This window comes from Octodon degus, unplaced genomic scaffold, assembly GCF_000260255.1.
Source record: "Octodon degus isolate 3935 unplaced genomic scaffold, OctDeg1.0 scaffold00097, whole genome shotgun sequence".
Classification (NCBI taxonomy): domain Eukaryota; kingdom Metazoa; phylum Chordata; class Mammalia; order Rodentia; family Octodontidae; genus Octodon; species Octodon degus.
Genome location: NW_004524673.1, coordinates 4,012,187 through 4,035,438, shown reverse-complemented (window position 1 = coordinate 4,035,438; position 23,252 = coordinate 4,012,187). Strand labels below are relative to the sequence as shown.

The following is a 23,252-nucleotide window of genomic DNA, read 5'->3' as shown; positions in this document are numbered from 1 at the left end:
AAATAAAAATAGTGTACTGACTTTTATTTAGGAGTTCCAACTAGGTAAATTTTCTGATCTGTTATTTTAGGGTTCTTTGCATTTGAGGTTGCTTGGAAATTCTAAGTAGTTAGGAATCATCAAGCTGTTATTCAAAGTAACTGAAGTATAGATTTATTACTTTCCATTCTGTATTCTTATTATATTTGGTACACAAACACATATGTCTTAGGGGCACTTCAGCTCAGAAATTTTATCTTTTTGTATCTTAATTCTTAACTTGATAAGAACAAAGGTGAAAGGCTATTTGTTGTTTATTCACTATTATAGACTGAATTTTCACACAATAGATAATAAAGCCAAGGAAACAGTGTTTAGAAGGGCTGAAAGGAATATAGAGTATGACACGGGGATTTCTGACGCACAGCTTGCTTGTTTTTTAGAACAGCTCCAGAAGTGCTGCAAATGTTGTTTCTAGACACCACAATCAGTATTTGTAACTCAGACCTTTTCAAAGTTCTAAATATTTTTCTGCACAAGAAGATAAAGATGAGGGAATAATGAAAATTTGAGAATCAGTTCAATTAAGATTGAAACTATTAGAACCTCTGGGCTTTGGAGTCTTAAAAAGGCGTACTTATCAGCTTTGTGTTGCTGCTATGTGACAAATTAAAGTGACTTGTAGCATGACAGAAGGTGATACACCGAATATCCCAGGAGGCTGACACTGGAAGATGCCCTACACATTGAGTCTAGACCAAACCTCTGCTTTGGAAAAGGGACTTGCAGGGCAATTACGTTCAGGGTCTGCAAGAGCTCATAGAGAGTTAGAGGCACAGATGGTATAAGATTCTAATCTCAGTAAAATATTTTACACTAAATAAAAAGGAAATGCTTCATGAAGACATGAATATAATTATACATATATAGTCAATTGAGTCTCAAGATTTGAAATTCAGGTTAATTGATATTGGAAGTTGGATTTTTCAATCTGAAAATGTATCAGATATTTAAAACTTCTATCTGTATTTTCTTTTCTTCTTTTTTCTGGCTGGCTCAGCCCACTCTGAGGGTGGCTCTGGCAGTGCTAGGGTTCACACTGCTGTCTCCTGTGAATGCCGAAGCTTGCCTAAGCGGCACTTTATACTACTGAGCTATCTTGCATGTATCTTTCTAACTTTGTGGAAGAATTCTTTCCTGATAACTCTGTCATCTTCTCTTGTCTTACCACTTTCATTAATTTATTTAAACCTAAATTCTTTACATGATATAATCTAAAAAATTAGAAATAGAATTTCCTTCATTTAAGCTGAGTACAATTTAAGTGGTAGACAGAATTGCCAGATTCAAATTTCATGTTACAACAATCAGGCTCTTCAGTTATTTTTATGAAGGAAAATTTTAATAATATATGGCAAGATGTTCTGGCATTCTAAAACTTTAATAAAAACAGTGTTTCATTACTAACACAAACACATGTAATTATGTATTTTCATAATTAAATTAGCATACAGATATATATATATATCTGTATTAGAACAAAAGCACTTAAAAGAAAATAGTTTTATGATTGACACATTAAATTAATGATTTGGTAGGTTTTTAAGAAGTTAAAAGAAAGAACATTATCCACTTTATTTTAAAATAGATTTCAAGCTGGGCATGGTGGAAAGCCTATAATCCCAGAATTTGGGAGGCTGAGGCAGGAAGATTGTCATGAGTTCAAGGCCAGTCTGGGGTACATAGTGCTGTGAAGGCCAGCCTGCAATACAAAGTGAAATCCCCTCCCCAAAAAGCTAAACTAAACTAAACTAAAGATTGTCTCCAAAATTAAACATTGTACCTCTATTTGGAGCATAGTAAGTTCCTTAGTTCTTGTTACTTAAAAATAGGTTTTCTGTATATTAACACTGGCAATGAATTTATTAAATTAAATATTAGAAGTTTTCCCTACTTTGACTTTAAGATGCAAGTAATTGAAAGCTTGTGACATTTCTTCCAAGTTTTTGCTCTTCCATCACATCTGGGATTTGTTAAGCATTGCCCAGCCCCTTACCTAAAGTTTCATAAGGTGTTTGTAGTTGCTCACTGGTCTCTGCACGAGACTCATTCTTTTTCAGTGTGTCTAGTGCGCACAGCTTGAATTTCAGCTGTCATTCGTCTTTTCCTTTCTCTCCTTGACCTACAAAATACCAAACTACATTCAGCTTCCTGTTCTTGGCCACTTACACTTTTGCTCAACAGAAAAATGCTTTTCTGACTTTGTGTGTAAGTGATGATGAAAGTTACTGACATTTTTAAAATGCATTAAATTGTTGATAAAAATAATGGCAACATTGTATAATACATTTGTCCTTATCCTAATCTATAATGCTAGAATATAATTCCAAGGGTAGTTCCACAGGTGCTAATGAGAAAGCTATATTTAGCTAACTAATGTTTGCAGATACCAATCATAAAAACGAAGTATAAAAATTAAATCCTTCCCTAAATTCATATTATACTATAGGTATTTCTATGGAATGGTTCCATAGAAAAATTACACACTTTCTCTATAATAAAACTAAAAAAAAAAAAAAGAGGCTGGAGAGACAGCTCAGTAGAGCAAGTGCTTGCTTGGCAAGAGCAGGGTTCTGAGCTCAATGCCTGGCAGTGCAATAATAATAATAATAATAATAATAATAATAATAATAATACCAATAATAATAAAACTACAATTTAGAAGAACCAGACACAAAATCATACAGTGGATAAACGTCAGACAAAACCCAAGCACAGAAAGACTGCAATCCAAATGTCCCTGATATTTTTTCATATACGTTTTCCAATGTGAAAGACCTGTATGTCTCTGATAAATTCCTAAAGGTTCCTGAGTATTACAAGCCTATACATTCTTAGCATAGATATAGTACTGGTTCCTTTGTATCAGCTTCACATAGTGATTTTATCATTTGTTCAGTTAATTCTGAGTGTCTATTTTAATAGTATCTTCCTATTACTTGCTCAAGAAACAAAATTATACGTTAAACATGAGGTTACATAATAATACAACCAAAAAACAACATAGGCACTATATTTGTACATCACATTTATTGCACTTACAGGAATTTTTTTTCTGTCTTAACTCAGGCTTAATGAAATAATTTTCTCACTATTAAAGGAGAAGATATTCATATTACTTTTATTGGGGAAAGAAAAGATTCAGTTATGATTATTTTCCTTATTTGAGACATAGAATTATCTCTCTTATGCACATGATTTACAAATCTCCAGGACATTTTCCATCAAGGCTATCCATTTAAAATCCTTGTCCAGATTGGATGGCTGAATTTAGCAATCTCAAGAAAAAGAAAAATTTCTGAGGTAGTCTCCTATATTCCTGAGACTTGATTTAGTTTCACTTACGTGTTTTTCTTTGTTGAGTTAGTTCACCTTTTCTTTTCTTTCTATTGCATCTTCCATAGGTAACAAACCTTTGATTTTTCTTTGTTTTGTTATCAATATTTTTCCCTTAATGCTGCTTTTCCACTGTCCATCTTTTCTCTCTTGAATTATGGAAACTACTTCACTCTCTGTCACATTCATTCCACCAGTGCTTCAGACAGAGGAAACTTCTTAAAAACAAGTATGCAGCTGGCCAAATAGCTCAGTGGATTAAGGCCAGGGGTTTGATCTCTGGGACTGCTGTGCCGGCCCCACCCCAGGGCATGCTGAGAGGGCAATTGAGACTGGGCATGGTGGCATGTGCCTATAATCCTAGCTCTTGGGAGGCTGTAAATAGGCAGATCACTACAAGTCCTATCTAGTAGTGAGACCCTGAATACCCTGTAGACCCTTCCGTAAATACAAAAAAACAAAAAAACAAAAAAAAAAGAACGTATGACTGCAACTCACCATAGCTTAAGATAATATTTCTGTGGCTCCTCATTGTCTACAGATTGAGATAACAGACACATAGACTGTTTACTCCTACTTCAACCCTATTGCTCTCTGCTCACACAAAATGTGTGCTTTGCTTTTTCTTAGATTCAGTCTGTTTGTCTTACAATGTCCAACCTGCTCTACTTCTGCCTGACATAATTCTCTCCAGAAAACTGAAAGTGTTCACTCACTCCTTTTTGTTTTCAAAGCTGTCTTTCCTGGACTTAGGATCTAAATTGCTGTCTGTCCTTAAGGACCTCATAGCATCTGGTATGACAGTCTTATGACATCCATCATAGTGTTGAAGCTATTTATCAAGCCATGATTTATCTGCTTTATTGGTTTTTCATCTTGTTTATCCTCTGCAATAGACTCCCGCTTTAGAAGCACCAAGCATTATTTTCTAACTTTGTGTGGTATCTTATCGTTGAGCACCATATGACACACAGCAGACATCCTATGACTGTAACTGCCATGAGCTATAAATGACTTGAATATACTAAGCATTGGAAAATAATGTTTGATTTCACTTTCCTCTGGTCTTTCTTTCTTTCCTTTTGCTAGTGGTTTTCTTTTGAGACTTGGCTATACATAGTCACTAAACGTCCAGGCTGGGCTTGAACTTGCAGTCTTCCTGCCGAGGCCTCCCAGAAGAGAGTGTGTGCCACCCAGACTGTCTGGACTTCATTTCTGTATTACTCATAGGTGATATCACTACTGGGGGTTGGTGTTTTATTTTCCTAAGAGACTGCAACCTTAGTACAGTACAAAACTCAGCTCATCTTTTTTAACATTTCTGGAAAATCAATATAGCACATGTAAAAAATCCTTAAATGTATTTTCAGGCTCATGATGGTGGAGCGATATGTGTACTAAAGAAAATAATAGAAACTGCATGATTAAAGATACAGGAAGCACATCACTGGAGATGTCAAGGGCATTTCATTTACTATCACTTTGAATTGCTATAGTTGTCATCTACTTTATCACTCAGTCAGATTATATCATTTACAAAACTTTATTTACCCTGTATGGATATAAGTGGTCCAGACAGTTCAAGTTCACAAGTTAAAATGCTGGCCTTTTGTCATTGGCAATTTGCATTTATCTCTGACTCTGTGACACGTGGACTGGAACAAGATGACTTGCTGACTTCTGATACTTGAGAACTTAGCTTAGATGTCATTTCTGATATTCTGGTTTCTATTCAGATCATATGAAATCTTTTGCCTTTTCACTTCTAATGACATTCTTTCCAGAAGAAAACCAGCACTTCAGTGTTTTTATCATTTTACTTTTTTAAGCAAATTAATCTGTTTTGCTTGAAACACTTGAGAAATACTGAATTTATTGATTAAATCTCAAATGATTTTCAAGTTCCAAAGGCATCCTTTCTGTGCCACTTGTTTTATACTGTATGTAAGTCATCAGGCTGCCTGATCTTTCACTCATTCAGCAGGAAGAAGTGCACAGCATTCTTTTCCATTATCTTCAAGAAAAATACCCTTTTTTTCCTGCAGGAGTTTCCTTGCATCCCCTAAGACTCTTATTTTCCTTTATGGCCCAGCTTCAATGTTTTCCTGAGTACGAAGCTCTCACTATGATTAAATTAAGCAAACGTCAAAACAATGCTATTGTAATGCTCATTTATTTTGTCTAAAATTCTTATCACGAGGGCTGGTCAAAAATCTCAGTGGATTAAAGCACTTACAAGCAGGCGCAGGGGCCAGGGTCTGATCCCCTGGCCTGCTGTGCTGGCCCCATCCCCAGGGAGCTCTGAGATAGCAGTTGAGACTGGGTGTGGTGGCGCATACCTACAATCCCAGCACTTGGGAGGCTGGAAATAGGCAGATCACTAGGAGTCCGATCTAGTAGTGAGACCCTGAACACCCTCTAGACCCGACCTTAAAATACAAAAAATAAAAATAAATAAATAAAATTTTAAAAAACCTTATCACAATTTTTAAATGTATATTTGCTTGCTTTGCCCAAATGCTCTTTGAAAGAAGGGAAATATACCTGTCTTTCTCACTTTAAATACTGTGTCCTCAAGGCTTAGCATGAGGCACAAAAGAGACAAAGATTTCTGGGGAATACTTAAATGTCACTTATCACACTCTATTCTTTACACCTTTGCTACGTATTTTAAAAGTCAGTATTTCTATTATTCATCATTTTTCCAACCAGTAGAGAGAATGGACTAATATTAGATACATCAACTTAATGTGTCATTATACACACATTTGAGTTTCCTTCTGTGGACAATTTAACAGACCCATGGAAACAGGAATTGAATGGAAGAAGATGATTGCGTAAGTGCACAAGATATGAGTTACTATGTAATAGAAATAGTGCTTATTATTTATATATTTTATAAATATAAACTAAGTCTTCATAAAATTATGATGAACTGTACTTATGAAGTAAATGCTGTTATTATCTCCATTTTGTGCAAAGGAAATTCAGACGGGATAGCTAAGAGATCATACTGGTTCACACATCCAATAAATTAAGTGAGAGGAAATTAAAGTGGGTGAGGATTTTACATAGGAAGGAACAGTAAGCTGAATGAAAGGGGTTGGTGGTGTATTTTGGTATGGTAATGGGATACATAAAGATTGCTTAATGGAAATACAGTGTAAGTGAACACTGCAGACAGAGATAAACTGAAGAAGTTAGAGTCAAGGATGACCTGAAAACTTCCGTTTCATTTATTTCTTATTTGAGGAACATCTGTGCTGGTCACTTTGTCACTATTGGGACAAACTACTCTGCATACACAACTTACAGTACGAGGATTTTATTTTACCCAAGGCAGAAACAGGATGCCAAAGGAGTATAGCAGAGGGGAAGATGCTCAACCTATGTCTTCTATAAAGTAGAGAGAATGGGGAGGAGCCAGAGGCAGAAATCCTCCCATCCAGGGCCCACATTGTCCAATGAGAAGCCAGCTGCTTGTGGCATATTCAAGTCTGAACTCCTCAATGAATGATAAATCTAGCACCTCATGATCTGCTCACCTTCCAAACACATGAGGCTTAGGGGAGATATTGAAGATGTAAACCATAACAGCGGAACAAGATATGAAATGAATTATAAGCGTGTTTGCATGAGGCAGCCTTAGCAAGGGGTCATAATGTGTTCAGATTTGGTTTATGTAAAAAAACATGAAATGAAAAATAAAGAAAGAAAGAAAAGAAAAGAATAAGAAGGAAAATTACAAAGTTTCAATCTAGAGACTTTGAAAGTAACGACTGACATTGGGGCAGAAAGTTGAAAGCTGTGTTGTAACAGAAACAATTATGGAAAATAAAAGTGAAGAACAACAACTTTTTAAAAACTAGAAGCCACATATTTAATTATCAATAAAAACCATGGGCAGTAATTTGGAGAACATGGCCTGATTGTACAGCAATGTAGAGGAGAGAATTGGATTGCCTATTCCCTGAGAGGTTCTAGTGCTTGCCAAACAAGAGGGGGACCAACCTTGGGTTTCGTGGGCTCACCTAGAAGGAGTGTGAGCAGAGAATGGAAAAAGCCACATAGGAAACTTGATGAAGACATCCTGTGTTCCCTAGAGAAGAGCATCAACCAAAGAAACCATGGTTGGAGGAGAGATATTACAACTTCTCTTCATTCTCCTCCTCCTCCTTCTCCCCCTCCTCATCCTCCTCTTCCTCCTACTCCTCTTCTTCTTCCTCCTCTACCTCCTCCTCCTGCTATTCCTCTTGCTCTTACTCCTCTTTCTCTTCCTCCTTCTGCTCTTCCTTTTCCTCCTCCTTCTCCCCCTCCTCATCCTCCTCTTCCTCCTGCTTCTCTTCTTCCTCCTCTTTTACCTCCTCCTCCACCTCCACCTCCTCCTGCTATTCCTCTTGCTCTTCCTCCTCTTGCTCTTCCTCCTTCTGCTCTTCCTTTTCCTCCTCCTTCTCCTCCTCTTGCTCCTCTTCCTTCTTCTAAACTGGCTGCAAGAGGCCTCATTGTACTCCATGAATGATTTCAAGATGGCTGACCTACATAGAACTCTCTGGGTGGAGTCATTCGTCCGACACAACAAATACAACAAATTAGAAAAGAGGCTAGGAGGGGCTGGTGAGATGCCTCAGTGGTCTTAGAACAAGCTTAGCAAAGCAGAGGGACCGCGGTTCAATCCCCCAGCACCACATGCTAGCTGGCCTCACCCCCTGGTGGGCTGAGCTGGCCACACACACACACACACATAAATAAATAAATAAAATTAAAAAAAGAAAAGAGGCTAGGAAATATTTATTGGGAAACATAAAAGTCAGTGGTTGCCTTATTCCCTGACGAGTAGTACGGAAACTCATATTACGCTGGTTTACAAACAATCAGTATAGGAAATAACAGTTCTTACGTTGCATATTGTTTGAAAGTTTGTGCCTTTATGTTTTATATTGTCTTCAAAATAAAAAACAGCATATAAAAAGTAGGAGTACACTGTGTATTTTATTTTATTTTCACAAAAGAAAGTGCTGTGTGGAAAGTGTCGGAAAATTGCATTCAGTTAATGAATTCTGGGTATTTGATGAGTGGAGAATGATGAAGAAAGTTTGAAATAAAGATAATAATGTTCAAATTCAATTAAGGATTAATAGGAAATCCGTAAAACACAACAAATAACCCAAAATAGACAATATGACATATTTTCAGTAAGTTAATTGTAAATCAATAATAATTGCTAGTATGATACATATTTTAGGTTTCACTATTTTCCCATATTTTAGTCCTTCAATTTTGCTTTAATGGGAAGACTCATACTGTCTGTTGTGCAGGCTTCTCTGCCCACCTAGATGTCTGTTCCTGTAGCTAAGCATGATAAGTTATGCTATATTTATCCAAATGTGTATCACCTGCACTATTAAATCTACTTGCAATGACTTGTGGTGATTGTTTCTGTATCTGACATTATTTTTTATATATTTCAGAAACTTAGAAAAGTTTGAATACTGTAAATGTGAATTCTAAAAGTAGATATTTAGGTCGGCATTATGCTTTTACTTGAAGCAGTTCTCTCACTTTTTTTCTCACATCTATTTTCCCCACTTCCTATCTTTAGTCCAAATGAATAGTTTTTTAAAATGTGAACAGTCTTTACCGTATGTTGATCCTGGGACTACAGGATCTGCATCTCTGTCTGACCTTGTTTCTTTGCCCTCTAGACCTTTAGCTTCAAAACTTTTTGCCCTGTGTTCCCTTTGCCCAAAATGTTCCTCTACATCTTTCTACCTCTACTTTGGCTGTCAGCTTTCAGTAATCCTGAGTTAAGTCTCTAGGTTCCCCTTAATTATCACAGTCCTATTTTTTAAAATATTTGATTAATGTCTGCCCCAGTGAATTGTAATTTTCACAAAGAAATATATCTGATACTCTGTATGATATTATAACTATCATTATGCTTAGTAGTTACAATAAATAATTAGTACAGCTTGGCTATATAGATGTATAAATTCATCGACATTGACCACAATACATATATGTTTACCGTGACCAAATTACTACACCCAAACTTTATTCTGTCTTCACTCAGAAGTATAATCCTTATGGTATAAAAAAGAAACTATAAAATCTCATTAAGTATGAAATATTTTGCTTACTTAGGCAGCAAATCTTTTAATACAAAAAGGATCACCATAGTGCCTGAAGAACAGCTAAAGAGCTGGCAAAGATAGCTCAGCAGACTAAGCACAAGCTTCTGCAAGCACAAGCACAGGGATTCAATCCTCAGCAACATATGCGGCACCAGCCCCACCCACTGGTGCGCTGAGCCTGTGAACGAGTCCAGGCATGGAGGCGCACAACTGTAATACCAGCGCTGGGGAGGCTGAAAACAGGAAAATCACTAGGAGTCTGAGCTGAGTAGTGAGACCCCTTACCAAATATGTTAGTAATAATAATAATAATAATAATAATAATAATAATAATAAATAGTTAATACTTGATCTAGCTATAGGTTAGAATTTATCCTTCATGTGCTGAATTAATTAGTAGCAATCTGTCCATAAATGAAATGTTACATTATCTAACTTTCCAAACATTTCATACTATTAACTTCAGCTACTATGTAACAATAAGTAAAACATGAGATATCAATATTCTGGTTTTTTTCCATAATTTTATTGAGAAACAGATAGCAATGAGAGAGTTTCAAACCAAATTGGTAGGACGGTTTCAATAATTAATACATTGCATACATTCTTCCTAGTGGTTAATTGCTGTACAAGATTCGGACATGATACACTATTTACAAACACCATTAGAACAAATCCCTCTATTCATTAAGAGAATGTAACTATATAACTATCCTAACCATTTTGAATACACAGATACAAAATGGACATTCATCTCTATCCCCTTTTTTGTTTAGTTCTGTCATTTGAATATTATAAGTGTGTTAACTCAGCAAAATATTCTAACAGTCCAGCAGTCCATAATAGTATTGGGTCTTCCGCTTCATTGGCAATGTCAGAAATTGTTGACCTGAGTCCCCTACAGCGCTACGTAACACCATGGCTTTACTTCTTACACTTAGTTTTTATACTTTTCTGCTGGATGGTTAAGACCAAGGTAAAGCAGGACCTATGCAACAAAAGTTGTAGCTTTTGGGTCTGATAAGGTCAGTGAAATCCCCTCAGGATTTATCCTGAGATCCTGTACCTCAGATTGTAGAACCTTTGTCAGTGTCAGCCATGTGGATGAGTCACGGCCATTGCATGGCCAATTTGCACTCAATGAAACCCTGAGAGAATGTTTTCTCTCCATGTGACTCACCTTGGGCACACTCTACATCATTGATCACTTTCCTCTTTGGCCCTATAATCTCCTTGATCAGAAAATTTGTGACACAATTGAGTTACATGATGTTACACTACAAGTTCTCATGTGACCTGAGACTTAATTGACCTTGGAAGGCTAGGGCCAAAATGTTGGCTTTCCTTGCAGCCCTCCTTTTTCATCTAATTTTGGTCTGCAAGCTTAGGTTGTTAACCATCCAGAAGAGAAGCTTATTGTTGTTACCATACAAACTAGGCTTTTAAGCTTAACCTCACTATCTGTCTGAATGTCAAACATCTTAGGCATAACATGGAACAGGAATTTTTCATCAAGTTTTGATATGTTGAACCTTAAGTACCTACATAATATGATGAAAAAACATTTAAAAATTAGAATATATTTTAAAAATAGGCATAAAGTATTATATAATTCTTGTGTTTACACATAAGTCCAGAAATCTAACGATATACAAACTTGAAGCAGGACAGGCCCACAACATTTCTTTCCTGTCTCCAGCCTTCATTTACAACCCCGTACTTTTTCAAAAATCATCTCCGTGAGACACAACAGAGCAACTGGCATGTCATGACACACAGTTCATATTCAGAAGACCAGAATGACAGGCACTCCAAGCATGATATTACAAATTGCCATCTTCGGTACAATTGCTTAGTTCACAGCTATCAGTATATATAGTTAGTCAGGGTGAAAATCCTTCCAATTGGCTGCTAGATTAAAAAAATCTTCTGAGGATTCTCAGTATCATTGCCTTGTCTGTCATGTACACGTAACTGTATGGCTTGCCAGTGTCATGTTTCCTAGCTTTTCTCCTTTCCCTCTCTTAATTAGTTAGTCCTCAAATTGTTGCTTTCCTTTTACTTGTATTAAACATTTCTATTTGTATTTCTTCTTTTGAGTTCTCATACTACAGAAACTATATGATATTTATTCATGCATGTCTGATTTATTTCACTTATGAGTATATCTTCAAGTGGCATCCACTTCAATATAAAGCCTTCGAGTTTATCATTCTTTATAGCTGAGTAATACTTCATTGTGTAAAAATACCACATCGTTTTCAACCATTCCTCAGGTGATGGGCATCTAGGTTGTTTCCAAGATTTGGTTATGGCAAATTGTGCTGCTATAAACATAGGCACACTTATATCACTATGATATGATGTTTTCAGACCCTTCGGGAAAATTCCCATTGAAGGAATAGCTGGATTAAATGGAATTTCCAGTCCAAGTTTTCTAAGGAGTCACTGACTTCCATAATGGTTGCACCAGTACACATTCCCACCAGCAGTGGAGAAGGGTTCCTTTTTCCCCACAGCCTCTCCAACATTTGTTTTTTGTTTTTTGTGGGGTTTTGTTGACATTTTTATGATAGCCAATCTTTCTGGAGTGAGACGATATCTCAGTTTTTTTCTAATTTGCAATTCACGGATGGCTAGTGATGTGGAACATTTTTTCATAAATTTATTCCCTACTTTAATTTCATCCTCTGAGAAGTGTGTTTTCATCTCAGATGCCTATTTCTGACTGGGTCTTTAAATTTTGGGGCCCTAGTGTTTTTTAGTTCTTTATAAATTCTAGAGAGCAGACCTTTGAGTGCTTATTTGTCATGATATTTTCCAAATGTGTGGGTTGCCTTTTCACTTTGTTGGTAATTTCCTTTGATGTGCAAAAACTTCCCAGTAAGAGCAGGTCCCAGTTGTTAATTCTTTCAAATCTTTCCCATGCGATTCGATTTTTGTTCATGAGCTCTTTGCCTATCCCTATGTCTTCAAGAGTTCCTTCTACATTCTCTTCCATGACATTTAGTATCTCTGTTTTACTCTTTAGAGTTTTAATTCATTTTGACTTTTGTTTAGTGCATTGTGATGCACCTGGGTCAAGTTTTAGTTTTCTGCATGTAGAGAGCCAGTTTTTCCAGCACCATTTGTTAAAGAGGCTATCTTTCTTCCAGTGAGTATGTTTGGCCCCTTTGTCAAAGATAAGATGGTTGAGTGTGTCCATAGGGGCTTCAGCATCTTCTAATCTATTCCATTGATCCTCAGGTCTATCTCATTGCCAGTACCATGCTGATATGATCACAGTAGACTTGTAGTATAATTTCAAGTCAGGAATTGTAATGCTTCTTGCCTTGTCTTTTTTGCCCAGGAGTGCCTTTGTTATTGCAGGTCTTTTCCGGCTCCTAATAAATTTTAGGAATGATTTCTTTAGCTCGGTGAGGTATGTTGATGGTAGTTTCATACAGATTTTGTTAAATGTGTACAGAAATTTTGGGAGTATGGCCATCTTCACAATGTTGGTTCTTCCTATCCAGGAGCTTGGAATATTTTTCTATTTTCTGAAATCCTCTACAATCTCTCTTTTGAGAGTACTGTAATTTTCCTTGAAAAGATCTTCGATTACTTTAATTATATGGATTCCAAGGTATTTCATTTTCCTCATGCTATTGCAAAAGGTATTATTTCTGTAATTTCCCTCTCAGTGTGTTTGTTATCTGTGTAGAGGAATGCTACTGACTTTTGGGTATTGCCTTTGTAACCTGTTAGGCTACTGAATTTCTGTATTAATTCTAGTAGCTACTTGGTGGAGTTTTTGGGTCTTCCAAGTAAAGTATCTTGTCATCTGCAAATGATGATAGTTTAGCTTCTTTACCTATTCTTATTCCTTTTATTTCTTTCTCTTGTCTAATGGCTCTAGCTAATGATTCCAGAACTATATTGAATAGCAATGGTGATAGAGGACATCCTTGTCTTGTACCAGATCAAAGAGTAAAAGATTTCACTTATTCCCCATTAGTGTTATGTTAGCTGTTGGGTTTTCATAAATGACTTTTACCAGAGTGAAGTAGAGGCCATCTGTTACAATTTTCTGTAGGACTTTGAACATGAATGAGTGTTGGACTTTGTCAGAATCCTTTTCTGCATCAATTGAGATGATCACGTGTTTTATAGTTTTTGCTCTATTGATATAGTATATTACTTTTATAGATTTTCTAATATTGAAGCATCTTTGCATCCCTGAGAATAATCCTACCTGGTCATGGTGTATGGTCTTCTTGATAATTTGCTGTATTCTATTTGCTAGGATTTTATTGAGTATTTTGGCATCTATGTTCATGAGGGAGATTGGCCTGTAGTTCTCTTTCCTAGTTGCATCTTTCCCTGGTTTTGGTATCAGTATAATACTTGCCTCCAGGAATGATATTGGGAGCATTGCTTCATTTTCAATTGCATTGAAGAATTTGAGGAGTATAGGGACTACTTCTTCTGTAAATTTCTTGTACAATTCAGCTGTGAATCCGTCCAGACCTTGACTTTTCTTTGTCCATAGGTTTTTTTTATTATATCTTGTATCTCATTGGCTGTTATTGGGCTATGGGGAGTGGTTATATCTTGTCGATTCAGTTGTGGTACTTGTACCTTTCTAGGAATCTGTCCATTTCTTCTGTGACTTCTATTCTGTGAGAGTAGAGATTCTCAAAGTTGCTATGGATAATCTTCAAAATTTCCCTTTGGACTGTGGTAATAACACCCTTTTCATTCCTTATTGCTTGTATTTGAATTTTTTCTTTCCACTTTTTGATGAGGTTAGCTAGGGGCCTATCGATTTTATTTAATTTTTCAAAGAACCAGATTTTTGTTTCATTAAATTTTTGACTGTTTTCTTAGTCTCAGTTGCATTAATTTCTTCTCTAATCTTTATGAGGTCTTCCTGTCTTTGGGCGCTGAGTTTGGTTTGCTCTTCCTTTTCTAGTTGTTGAAGGTGAAGCATTAGGCTATTTATTTTTTCCCCTTCTGTTTTCCTAATGTGTGAGTTCACAGCTATGAATTTCCCTCTGAGAACTGCTTTCATTGTATCCCATAAATTACAATAAGTTGTGCTTGAATTTTCATTGAATTGTAGATATTTTTGAATTTCTTAATTAATTTCATCTGTGACGTATTGGTTGCAGAGTAGCATGTCACTTAATTTCCATGTTTTTAGGGTTTTTTCTGGTTTCTTTTGTCATTTATTTCCAGTTTCATTGCACTGTGGTCAGATAATACTATGGAATAATTACTGTTTTCTTGCATATACTGAAGCATGATCTATGGACCAGTATGTGTCTGAATGTATCCACCGAGTCCGTTTGTTTCAAGCTCTGGTTCAGTTCTGTTATTTCTTTGCTAATTTTTGTCTGGTTGACTTATGCTTTGGAGATGAGGGGGTGTTAAGGTCTCCTGTTAAGATTGCAGTATTGAATATTAGATTTTTCATGTCTATTAAGATTTGCTTCATGTAATTGGGTCCTCCAGTGTTTGGTGCATACATATTTATGAATGCTACCTCTTCCTCTTGAATTTTTCCCCTTACCAGTATATAGTGGCCTCCTTTATTTCACTTGATCATTGTTGGTTTGAAGTTGAGACTGTCTGAGAATAGGATTGCTATTCCTGCTTTTTTCTGAGGTGCTTGGTCATGTAATGTTGTGTTCCATGCTTTGACTTCCAGGCTATGAATGTGTTTATGAGTTAAATGTGTTTCTTGCATACAGCATATTGTTGGATTTTGTTTCCTAATCCACTGTGCCAGTCTATTTTTCTTAATTGGTGATTGAGTCCATTTACATTGATGGTTAGAATTGAGATGCATTGACTTACGATTGACATGTTATTTACCTGTTGTCAGTTACTCCTTTTTCTCCTGTTTAATTGCTTGCCCTATTTAGTTGGTTACCTCTCATCTCATTCGTGGATTTCTGATCATTTTGGTCCCTCTCTAGAACATCTTTCAGGAGCCTGTGTAGGGTTGGCTTTGTAATCATGAAATTCTTTAGCTGTTCTTTGCCATGGAAATATTTCACTTTTTCATCAAACTTGAAAGAGAGTTTTGCAGTGTATAGTAGTCTGGGCTGGAATTTGTTTTCATAGAGGACTTGAAGTTCTCTGCTCCATGCTCTTCTTGCCTTCATGGTTTGTGAAGAGAAGTCGGCTGTAATTTTCATGGGTTTTCCTTTGAATGTGATATCCTTTTTTTCTCTAGTGGCTTTCAGTATATTATTCTTGTACTGAATTTCTGGGATCTTGACTATTATATGTCTTGGTGTGTTTTTAATTGGGTTGAGGTTACTTGGCGTTTTGTATGCTTTGGTTACCTGAATGTCAGATTGTTTCCTCATATTTGGGAAGTTTTCTTCTATTACTTCTGTCTATATTTTTTAATGTCCTTTGTATTGACTCCTTTCTCATTGATGCCTATTAGTCTCACATTGTTCATCTTTGCATCTTTTCGAAAGTCTTAGTGGTCCTCCGTTCCTCTGTTGTACTTTTCTTTAAGGAGCCTGTGTGACAAGTTTCAGAAACGAATGTAGTATATTAATATAAAATAAATATTACATTTATCTATGTGTCTTAAACTTACTGCAGTCTCTTTCTTGGATTAGGTGCCATCTAGGCTCTTGTTTTTTAACCCGTGGATTTCATATCGATTACTTTCCTTGAAAATTCTAAGTGTGTGATTGTTCATGTGATTTTTAAAATTTTTGTTTTACTCTTTTATTTATTTACTTATTTGGTACAAGGCTCACTCTGCAGCTCAGACTCACAATGATCCTCTTATCTCACCCTCCCCAGTGCTGGAATTTCAAGTGTGCACCACTATGTCCAGTTTCAGGGGCCAACATGATATGGGTCATGCAGGGCATGCAGTGCTGGGGATTAAAACTGGGTCTTTGCACTTTCCAGGCAAGCACTTTGTGCACTGAGCTGTCTGCACAATCCTGTGTATGTGATTTCTAAATCGCTTCATCTCTTTAATTTACCCTAAAAATATTAACTTTGTTGCTACTATGTCTTAGTAGGATCAATACGTTTAAGTTGCATAATGCAGCAGATATTTGCAAGCCTGGACATTTATTATAGGCCTTCTTGAACCAAAACTGCAGCGCATTCTGTTATGTTCTAGTACAGACTTTGAAAACTTCAGAGGTTTGGAGCTGTGGATATCCTAGTTATCAGTAAACAGAAAGGCATAATAAACTTAATGGGAAGGAACATAAGTGTCAGACAAGGACTGGGAAGACAAACATATGCAAGCAGTTACCTGTGAACTACAAGTCTGCTCTTTTGTTGAAGGCAGTTAAGAGCACTAAAGTCTAGTAAATAGTATCAAGAAAAAGGAAAAATAATATATTTTATATAATTTTTCATATATACATATATATATATATATATATATATATATATATATATCATATATCTCCTGTGACAGGGAACAGATAAACTCAGAAATGTTTCTTGATCACTAAACTGAGATCTCTCAACAAAGTGCAAAATTTATGACTGGAAAGGATGGAAATGGAAATTAAAAAAAACTTCCACCAAAATCTAAAAAAGTTTCCATAAGTATTTCCAAAGTAACATTTCATCATTTCTAGCTGTTTGATGAAGAAGCTGCTATCAGACAAACACTTAAAGTATGTAAGTTTAATTGAAGTTAATAAAGTCATCTCCTTTAAAATTTAATACCATGGTACCTCAGTTCACAAACTTAGTTTTGTGGTTTGAGGGAAGATGGATGTGCCTGCATTTGTGTGGAAAAAATAGCTGTGGTTGTGTTCTGACCCGATGCAGAATTTGTGAACTGGAGTGAAAGCTTGCTGAATGCTTTTGTTTGAGAGCTGAATTGCTTGTAAAGAGAAGTATTTCTAAACAGAGGTATTACTGTAAGTATTCAGCTTTTTCATTAAGAAAAGAAACTGTCTTCTAAGATGAAGTATTTCTCACTCCAAATTATTTTCTATAATTATCTTGTACTTTTTCATTTATTTTTTTATTTAAAGTTTTATGTATTTGTTATAGGGTCTCACTACACAGCTCAGACTTGTAGTGATCCTCCTGTTTTCAGTCTTCCCACCACCACAATTATAAGCATGAGCCACTAAATGAGATTTCAGTAGCTGGCTTAGCATGACCTTCTGAGCTCATGCAGCGTGTGGTGCTGGGGATATAACCCTGGTCCCTGCGCTTGCCTAAGCAAGCACTTAGCTGTTGTTTGTCATTTTAACTTTTAAATATCTTCTTAATGCTAAAATATAAATCTTATGAGATACTACAAAAGTAAATATTCCAAGTCACCATTTTTTAAAATCTGATTTGTGCGACGCTGAACATAGAATTTAGTCATGTATAATACAGAAGCTACACTACTGTGCTACACTTCGAATATCTCAAGCTTCCTTTCAACAGGATGCTGGGAATAGTGTACTGCAACAACAATCCATTTCATATACATTTTGTGCTTACTAGACCTTGAAAAATTTATATTCATGTAATAAAAATTGTTGAAAAGGTTTTGATTTTACACAAATAACTGTAGATATATACTAAAGATAATTTTTTTTTTACATTTTTGAGTTCAAGATGCATGAACTCCTTTTCTGTATCATCTGAATTTACATCAAGAAGCCTTGATGCATATTGTTCTCAATTTGGAGGGAATCCTGTTACTTGTAGCCAGAGATGGCTCTTTGTTATTATTGCATAACTTTAAAAAACATAGAATTCATGTAATCTAATAAGCATAATGAGTAGCCAATATCGCTGTTCTCCATTTTCTCCAGTGTAAACACATACTCAAAGATTTTATATCAGTCTTTAACATAGAAAGAAAAATTCCTAATGTTCTAGGGCTGGTTTACTTCTTCAGTCTTTGACTGATGTAGAAAAGCTCACCAGCTATATCCTATCTCTAGGTAAAATGCACAAAATTGAAGTTCAGAATTTTGTACATGAAAGTGCAACTCTATTATAGGGAAGCTTTTCATCTTTGTATATGGCTTGCCATGCTGGATTTTATTTAACAGCTGAATTTCATAGACAAGAGCTAGACATTTCTTCAAAGAACTTGAGCTAATACTGTAATCCATTTTCTTCTGAAATTACAGTTGTTAAATTAGACACAAAATGTTATGAATGTCACTTTGCCTTTCCATCAATTAAGGAGTTCAAAAAATTCCTTCATGTTGCATGTCTTTGAAATTATTATATTTATCCTGAACTGGCCCTTCAATTTGTTCTGTTAAATACTTTGCAGGTTAGAGCAACACATCAATCCCAAGCAGGTGTGGATAGGGTTTCTTGATGTATAAAAGTGTTCTATTTTAAAGCCCTCTTAGCAATTTTAGTCCATCTACTGCTGTGAAAATCCATGTAAGTATTAAGTAAATTCATTTCTTTCTAAGGGGAAAAAATATGAGGCACAATTATGGAGCTAATATCAACATGACAAGTGACAGCTGGTGACTTTACTGACATTGTCCCTTGCTCACTGTTTCAGTGCTGATCCTCCTTATCATCACCATGAGAAGACGGAAAAAAGAGCCCCTCATCTTTGATGAAGAAAGAGATATCAGAGAAAATATTGTTAGATATGATGACGAAGGCGGAGGAGAGGAAGACACTGAAGCATTTGACATGGCCGCACTGAGAAACCTCAATGTCATAAGAGATACGAAGACCCGGAGGGATGTGACTCCAGAGATTCAGTTCTTGAGTCGACCAACTTTTAAAAGCATCCCAGATAATGTCATTTTTCGGGAATTTATATGGGAAAGACTGAAAGAAGCTGATGTTGATCCAGGTGCACCCCCATATGACTCTTTGCAGACCTACGCCTTTGAAGGGAATGGCTCGGTTGCAGAGTCACTCAGCTCTTTGGATTCCATCAGCTCAAACTCTGATCAGAATTATGACTACCTAAGTGACTGGGGCCCCCGCTTTAAACGACTCGCCGATATGTATGGAACTGGCCAGGAGAGTTTGTACTCATAGCCCAAGAACCTTAACTTGAAATGTACTGAAGAAAAAGTAACATCAAAGAACACTACACACAGAAAGAAAGAAAGAACTCCATGAGTTGGAGGAAAGTGATTGTAAATATGTCTCCATTTTTAACTGTTTAGGTTTCTGCCTTGGTGAAGCATATCTTCATTAGACTTATCCAAGGGACTGCACTGACCACAGACTCTGAGCATTTGAAGGTTTTTTAATAAAAATAAATGCTCAATAGTTTGTGAATAGATAGCAACTCTAATATACCTGCAAAAGCACCTAATCTCCATGAGTAAAGAGTGCACGGTGTTCCTAGTGCACTACTGAGGTCCTGGACATACCTGCATGGTACTGTCAATAAGAGGAGTGGAACACTCTCGGTAAGAGGAATATACCATGAAAAATTCCTGAAACTTCTTGCATTTCAAATTTACTTGGCACAAATTTACTTTATGGCAAAGCTTCTAGCTTGCTAATATGATAGAATTCAGCAGAATTTTATTACTGGTGGTTAGAAAAAGTATTTTATTTAGCAATATATAAATTCTCAGAATACCTTCCCTATATGAAAACCCTTCAATAAAAGCCAGTAAAATTTGGTATGAAGCAAAAAAGCCATTCTTTCAACCACTAAACAATGAAATGTTCCAAAAGAAAGGAAAAGGTAAACAATTCTTCAAGTTTGCATAGCTTTGAGATGCTTGTGGAGGTATAATTTTATATAAAAAAGTTGCTGTCTATTCATTTAAGATTCTATTATCTCTTCTGATTTGTACAGGAGAATACCTTCTCTTTTTTATTTGACACATGGTATTATATTTATTTCAGAGCTCCATTTTCCACTAAATTCAGGTCCATCTTCCTGCCTCATGAGATGCATTGCCTCTGACCCTGCTCTGTTCTCTCCAACCTGAGCTACAGGAAGGTGATGAAGCAAGGAAATGGAGAAAGAATAGGACAGCAATTGAGCCTTGTCACAGTCCACATCTCAAAGGGGAGCTCAGCTACAGGGACATAGAAATGGTTGTTCCTAGCCATTAGAATGTACCAACTATCTGAGTGCAATACTTTTGTTTTTAGAAAGCCATCAGAGAGAATTGGAATTTTCTTTGACACCAGATTTATTTTGCAGAGTTGTGAGTTCTTTACGTTTCAAAGATGTTGAAGAATTGCTTTCTCAAATTCTTGCTGGAAGCATATTAACAAAAGGCTGAATTTTTTAAAAAACAATATAGCATAAGTTTCAAGCCCATTTTTAAATTCTAACACAAATGTTTCCCTGAAGAACTAAGCAAGTGTTGTGTAATTCCTCTTGTGGTTTGGTTGTGACAAAGAGAAATTGCAAGTAATCTCTTGTGCTTAAGTTTGAGACAAATACCTTAGTGTAAAACTTTTTTAAAAAAGTCAAAAATTATTTATTTTTCTTGGATTAATGTTTGTTTGATGTGCTTATAGTCAAGTAAGAATGGATTTATTTTCCCCTATATTCTGCTTTTAGAAATAAACAGTCCTTTGCTGGGCTCCTAACAATCTATGGATAGTGAACACTGTAGGAAATTGTATTCCATAAGTTCTTCTTTCTACTAGGAAGACTCTGGAACCAGAATTTAATATGCTGATTACATAAAGAGAAGCTATGTAGGATTATGTGAACTTGAAGTCCATCTGTAGAAGTGCAGTGTGTGAAAGTGGCCTTCAGTTTCATAAGAATTAATAATTCAATAATTTTGAATATCTGCAAACACAGCATTAATTTGAATAAAGATTTTTAGATGTTTCATGACCAGCTAGATATGCTTCTTGCTATATGAATATGCATTGATATAAAGAATTTAATATGACAGTGTAAAAAATAGTTTATATCATTTAGTGACACGTGCAAGTTTTTCATATAAAAATAGTAATCTTACATGTTCAAAGAAACAAGGCTGTGATTCAAGAATTACACAGATTTTATATCTGCCAGGTGCTGAAGAAACACTTTTGTCACAATTTCCTTATTGTCTGAAAGAAGATAAAGTAACTTTGGATTATGGTTTCAAGAATGCTGAATGTTTTACACATCACTAAATAAAGATTTGGAAATACTGTAGAAAAGACACGTCACATCATACTCCATCTTCTCTGTTCTGCTTGAATCTGTTTATTCTCTTTTTAAAATTTGCTTTCATATTTTCCAGTAATAGACTGAGAAAAGAAAGATTCTAGTTTTAAATTTTAGTATATATTCAATTGCTACTTATATGTAAAATATTACACTATGTTATTGAATTTGGTTCAATAGCTTTTTAAAACTTATATGAATTAGCTAAAAGTCCCAACTACAATAGCATTTACACAAAGTCCTTTAGAAATAATTGTAATAATGATGACCTTTTTATAATTTTATTTTAGCTGTACTTTTTCTTCTAAAACTTATTGTGAAATATTTGATGTAATGTGTCAGAATTAGGCTTTCATTGTTTAAAAAAACAGAGACAGGATTGGTTGATTGATAAAATCAATCTTACAAGTAATTGTGTCTCCAAATAATCATTACATAAATAATATTTAGATATTCAGAATCCACATTTTTGAAGAATTGGCCAGAACCAGCTCTCAAGCTTCATTTATGCACATCTCTTTCCATGACCACTTAAGTTAATTTCTTTTGAGTAGATTGACATGAGTCATGTTGCGAATGTTCAGACTTTCATGATAATCAGCACACTACTCATTTTTTTCTGTATAACCACTTCTTCATGCTTATAAAAACTCCAGTTCTTAGGTTATTTTCTAAAGTGACCCCATGATCATAGGTACAGTATAAATGAACAGAATACAAAACAATGACCAGAGAGGAATTTGTGCTATATCTTATTATAAATATGGATACAGAAGGAAATGGTTTCCTCATTGAAAATGTTTGAAACTACTTGTAAGAAAAACAAAGCACTGACTATATTTGGGAGAGATATAGCTTAATAATTTCATATTGAAACAATAGTTCAGGCTATCAATAAACTTAAATATTTACCATTTAATCTACATAGAGATGCTAAGGTACACTCATGCTGCACAAAATAAGGTGCATGTAGAACAATTTATTTTTTCTCTTTTTTTATGTATTTAATACAGAGTCTACAGGGTCTCACTACACAGCTCGGACTCATAGTGATCCTCCAGCTTTCATCCTCCCAAGTTCTGGGATTATAGGCGTGCATCACAATGCCCAGTCTCAATCACCCTCTCAGCACACCAGAGTTGTGGGGGCAGCTGGCATGGCACACTCGGGATCGAACTCCAGTCCCTGTGCCTGGCTAAGCAGGCACTTTAGTCCACTGAGCTATCTGGCCCGCACCTATTTTTTAAAATCGTATTTGCAATTTGTTTCTCATTTGATCAATTGTTATTTTTCCTAATTGTAAACCAGCATAAAATATGAAAACCAGATGTTACTAACGAAGTGCACTGTCACACATCGAGTCACAATTGTCACTTTAATTCATACAGATCAGTCTCTCTTCTCTTACAAAGCAATATTTCAAGACTCAAACCAGGAAAGAAACCAAAGGAAACACTACCCAGTTGGAGGCGATGTATAGATTTTCTGCAAGCAGAGGTGCACCAGGTAAAGTACTTTTCTTTGCCAGGAAGCTCCACTAAGGCTGTCTGCAGTCAGTCTTTGATGACACCACATAAACAGAATGTAAGAGTGTTAAGAGGTGAGAGCTGCCTCTTACTCTGCCCTCTGAG

The 23,252-nt window shown here is 35.8% G+C and overlaps 1 protein-coding gene across 1 annotated transcript in view; it reads left to right on the top strand.

Moving 5' to 3' along the window:
- Cdh7 (cadherin 7) overlaps positions 1–21,626 on the top strand; it is a 158,009-nt gene extending 136,383 nt beyond the window's left edge. Inside the window, exon 11 of the mRNA XM_023723151.1 lies at positions 19,024–21,626. Coding sequence (XP_023578919.1) covers positions 19,024–19,517 — 494 coding nt within the window. The 3' untranslated portion in view covers positions 19,518–21,626. The remainder of the gene's footprint in view (positions 1–19,023) is intronic.
- Positions 21,627–23,252: the final 1,626 nt, after the last annotated feature.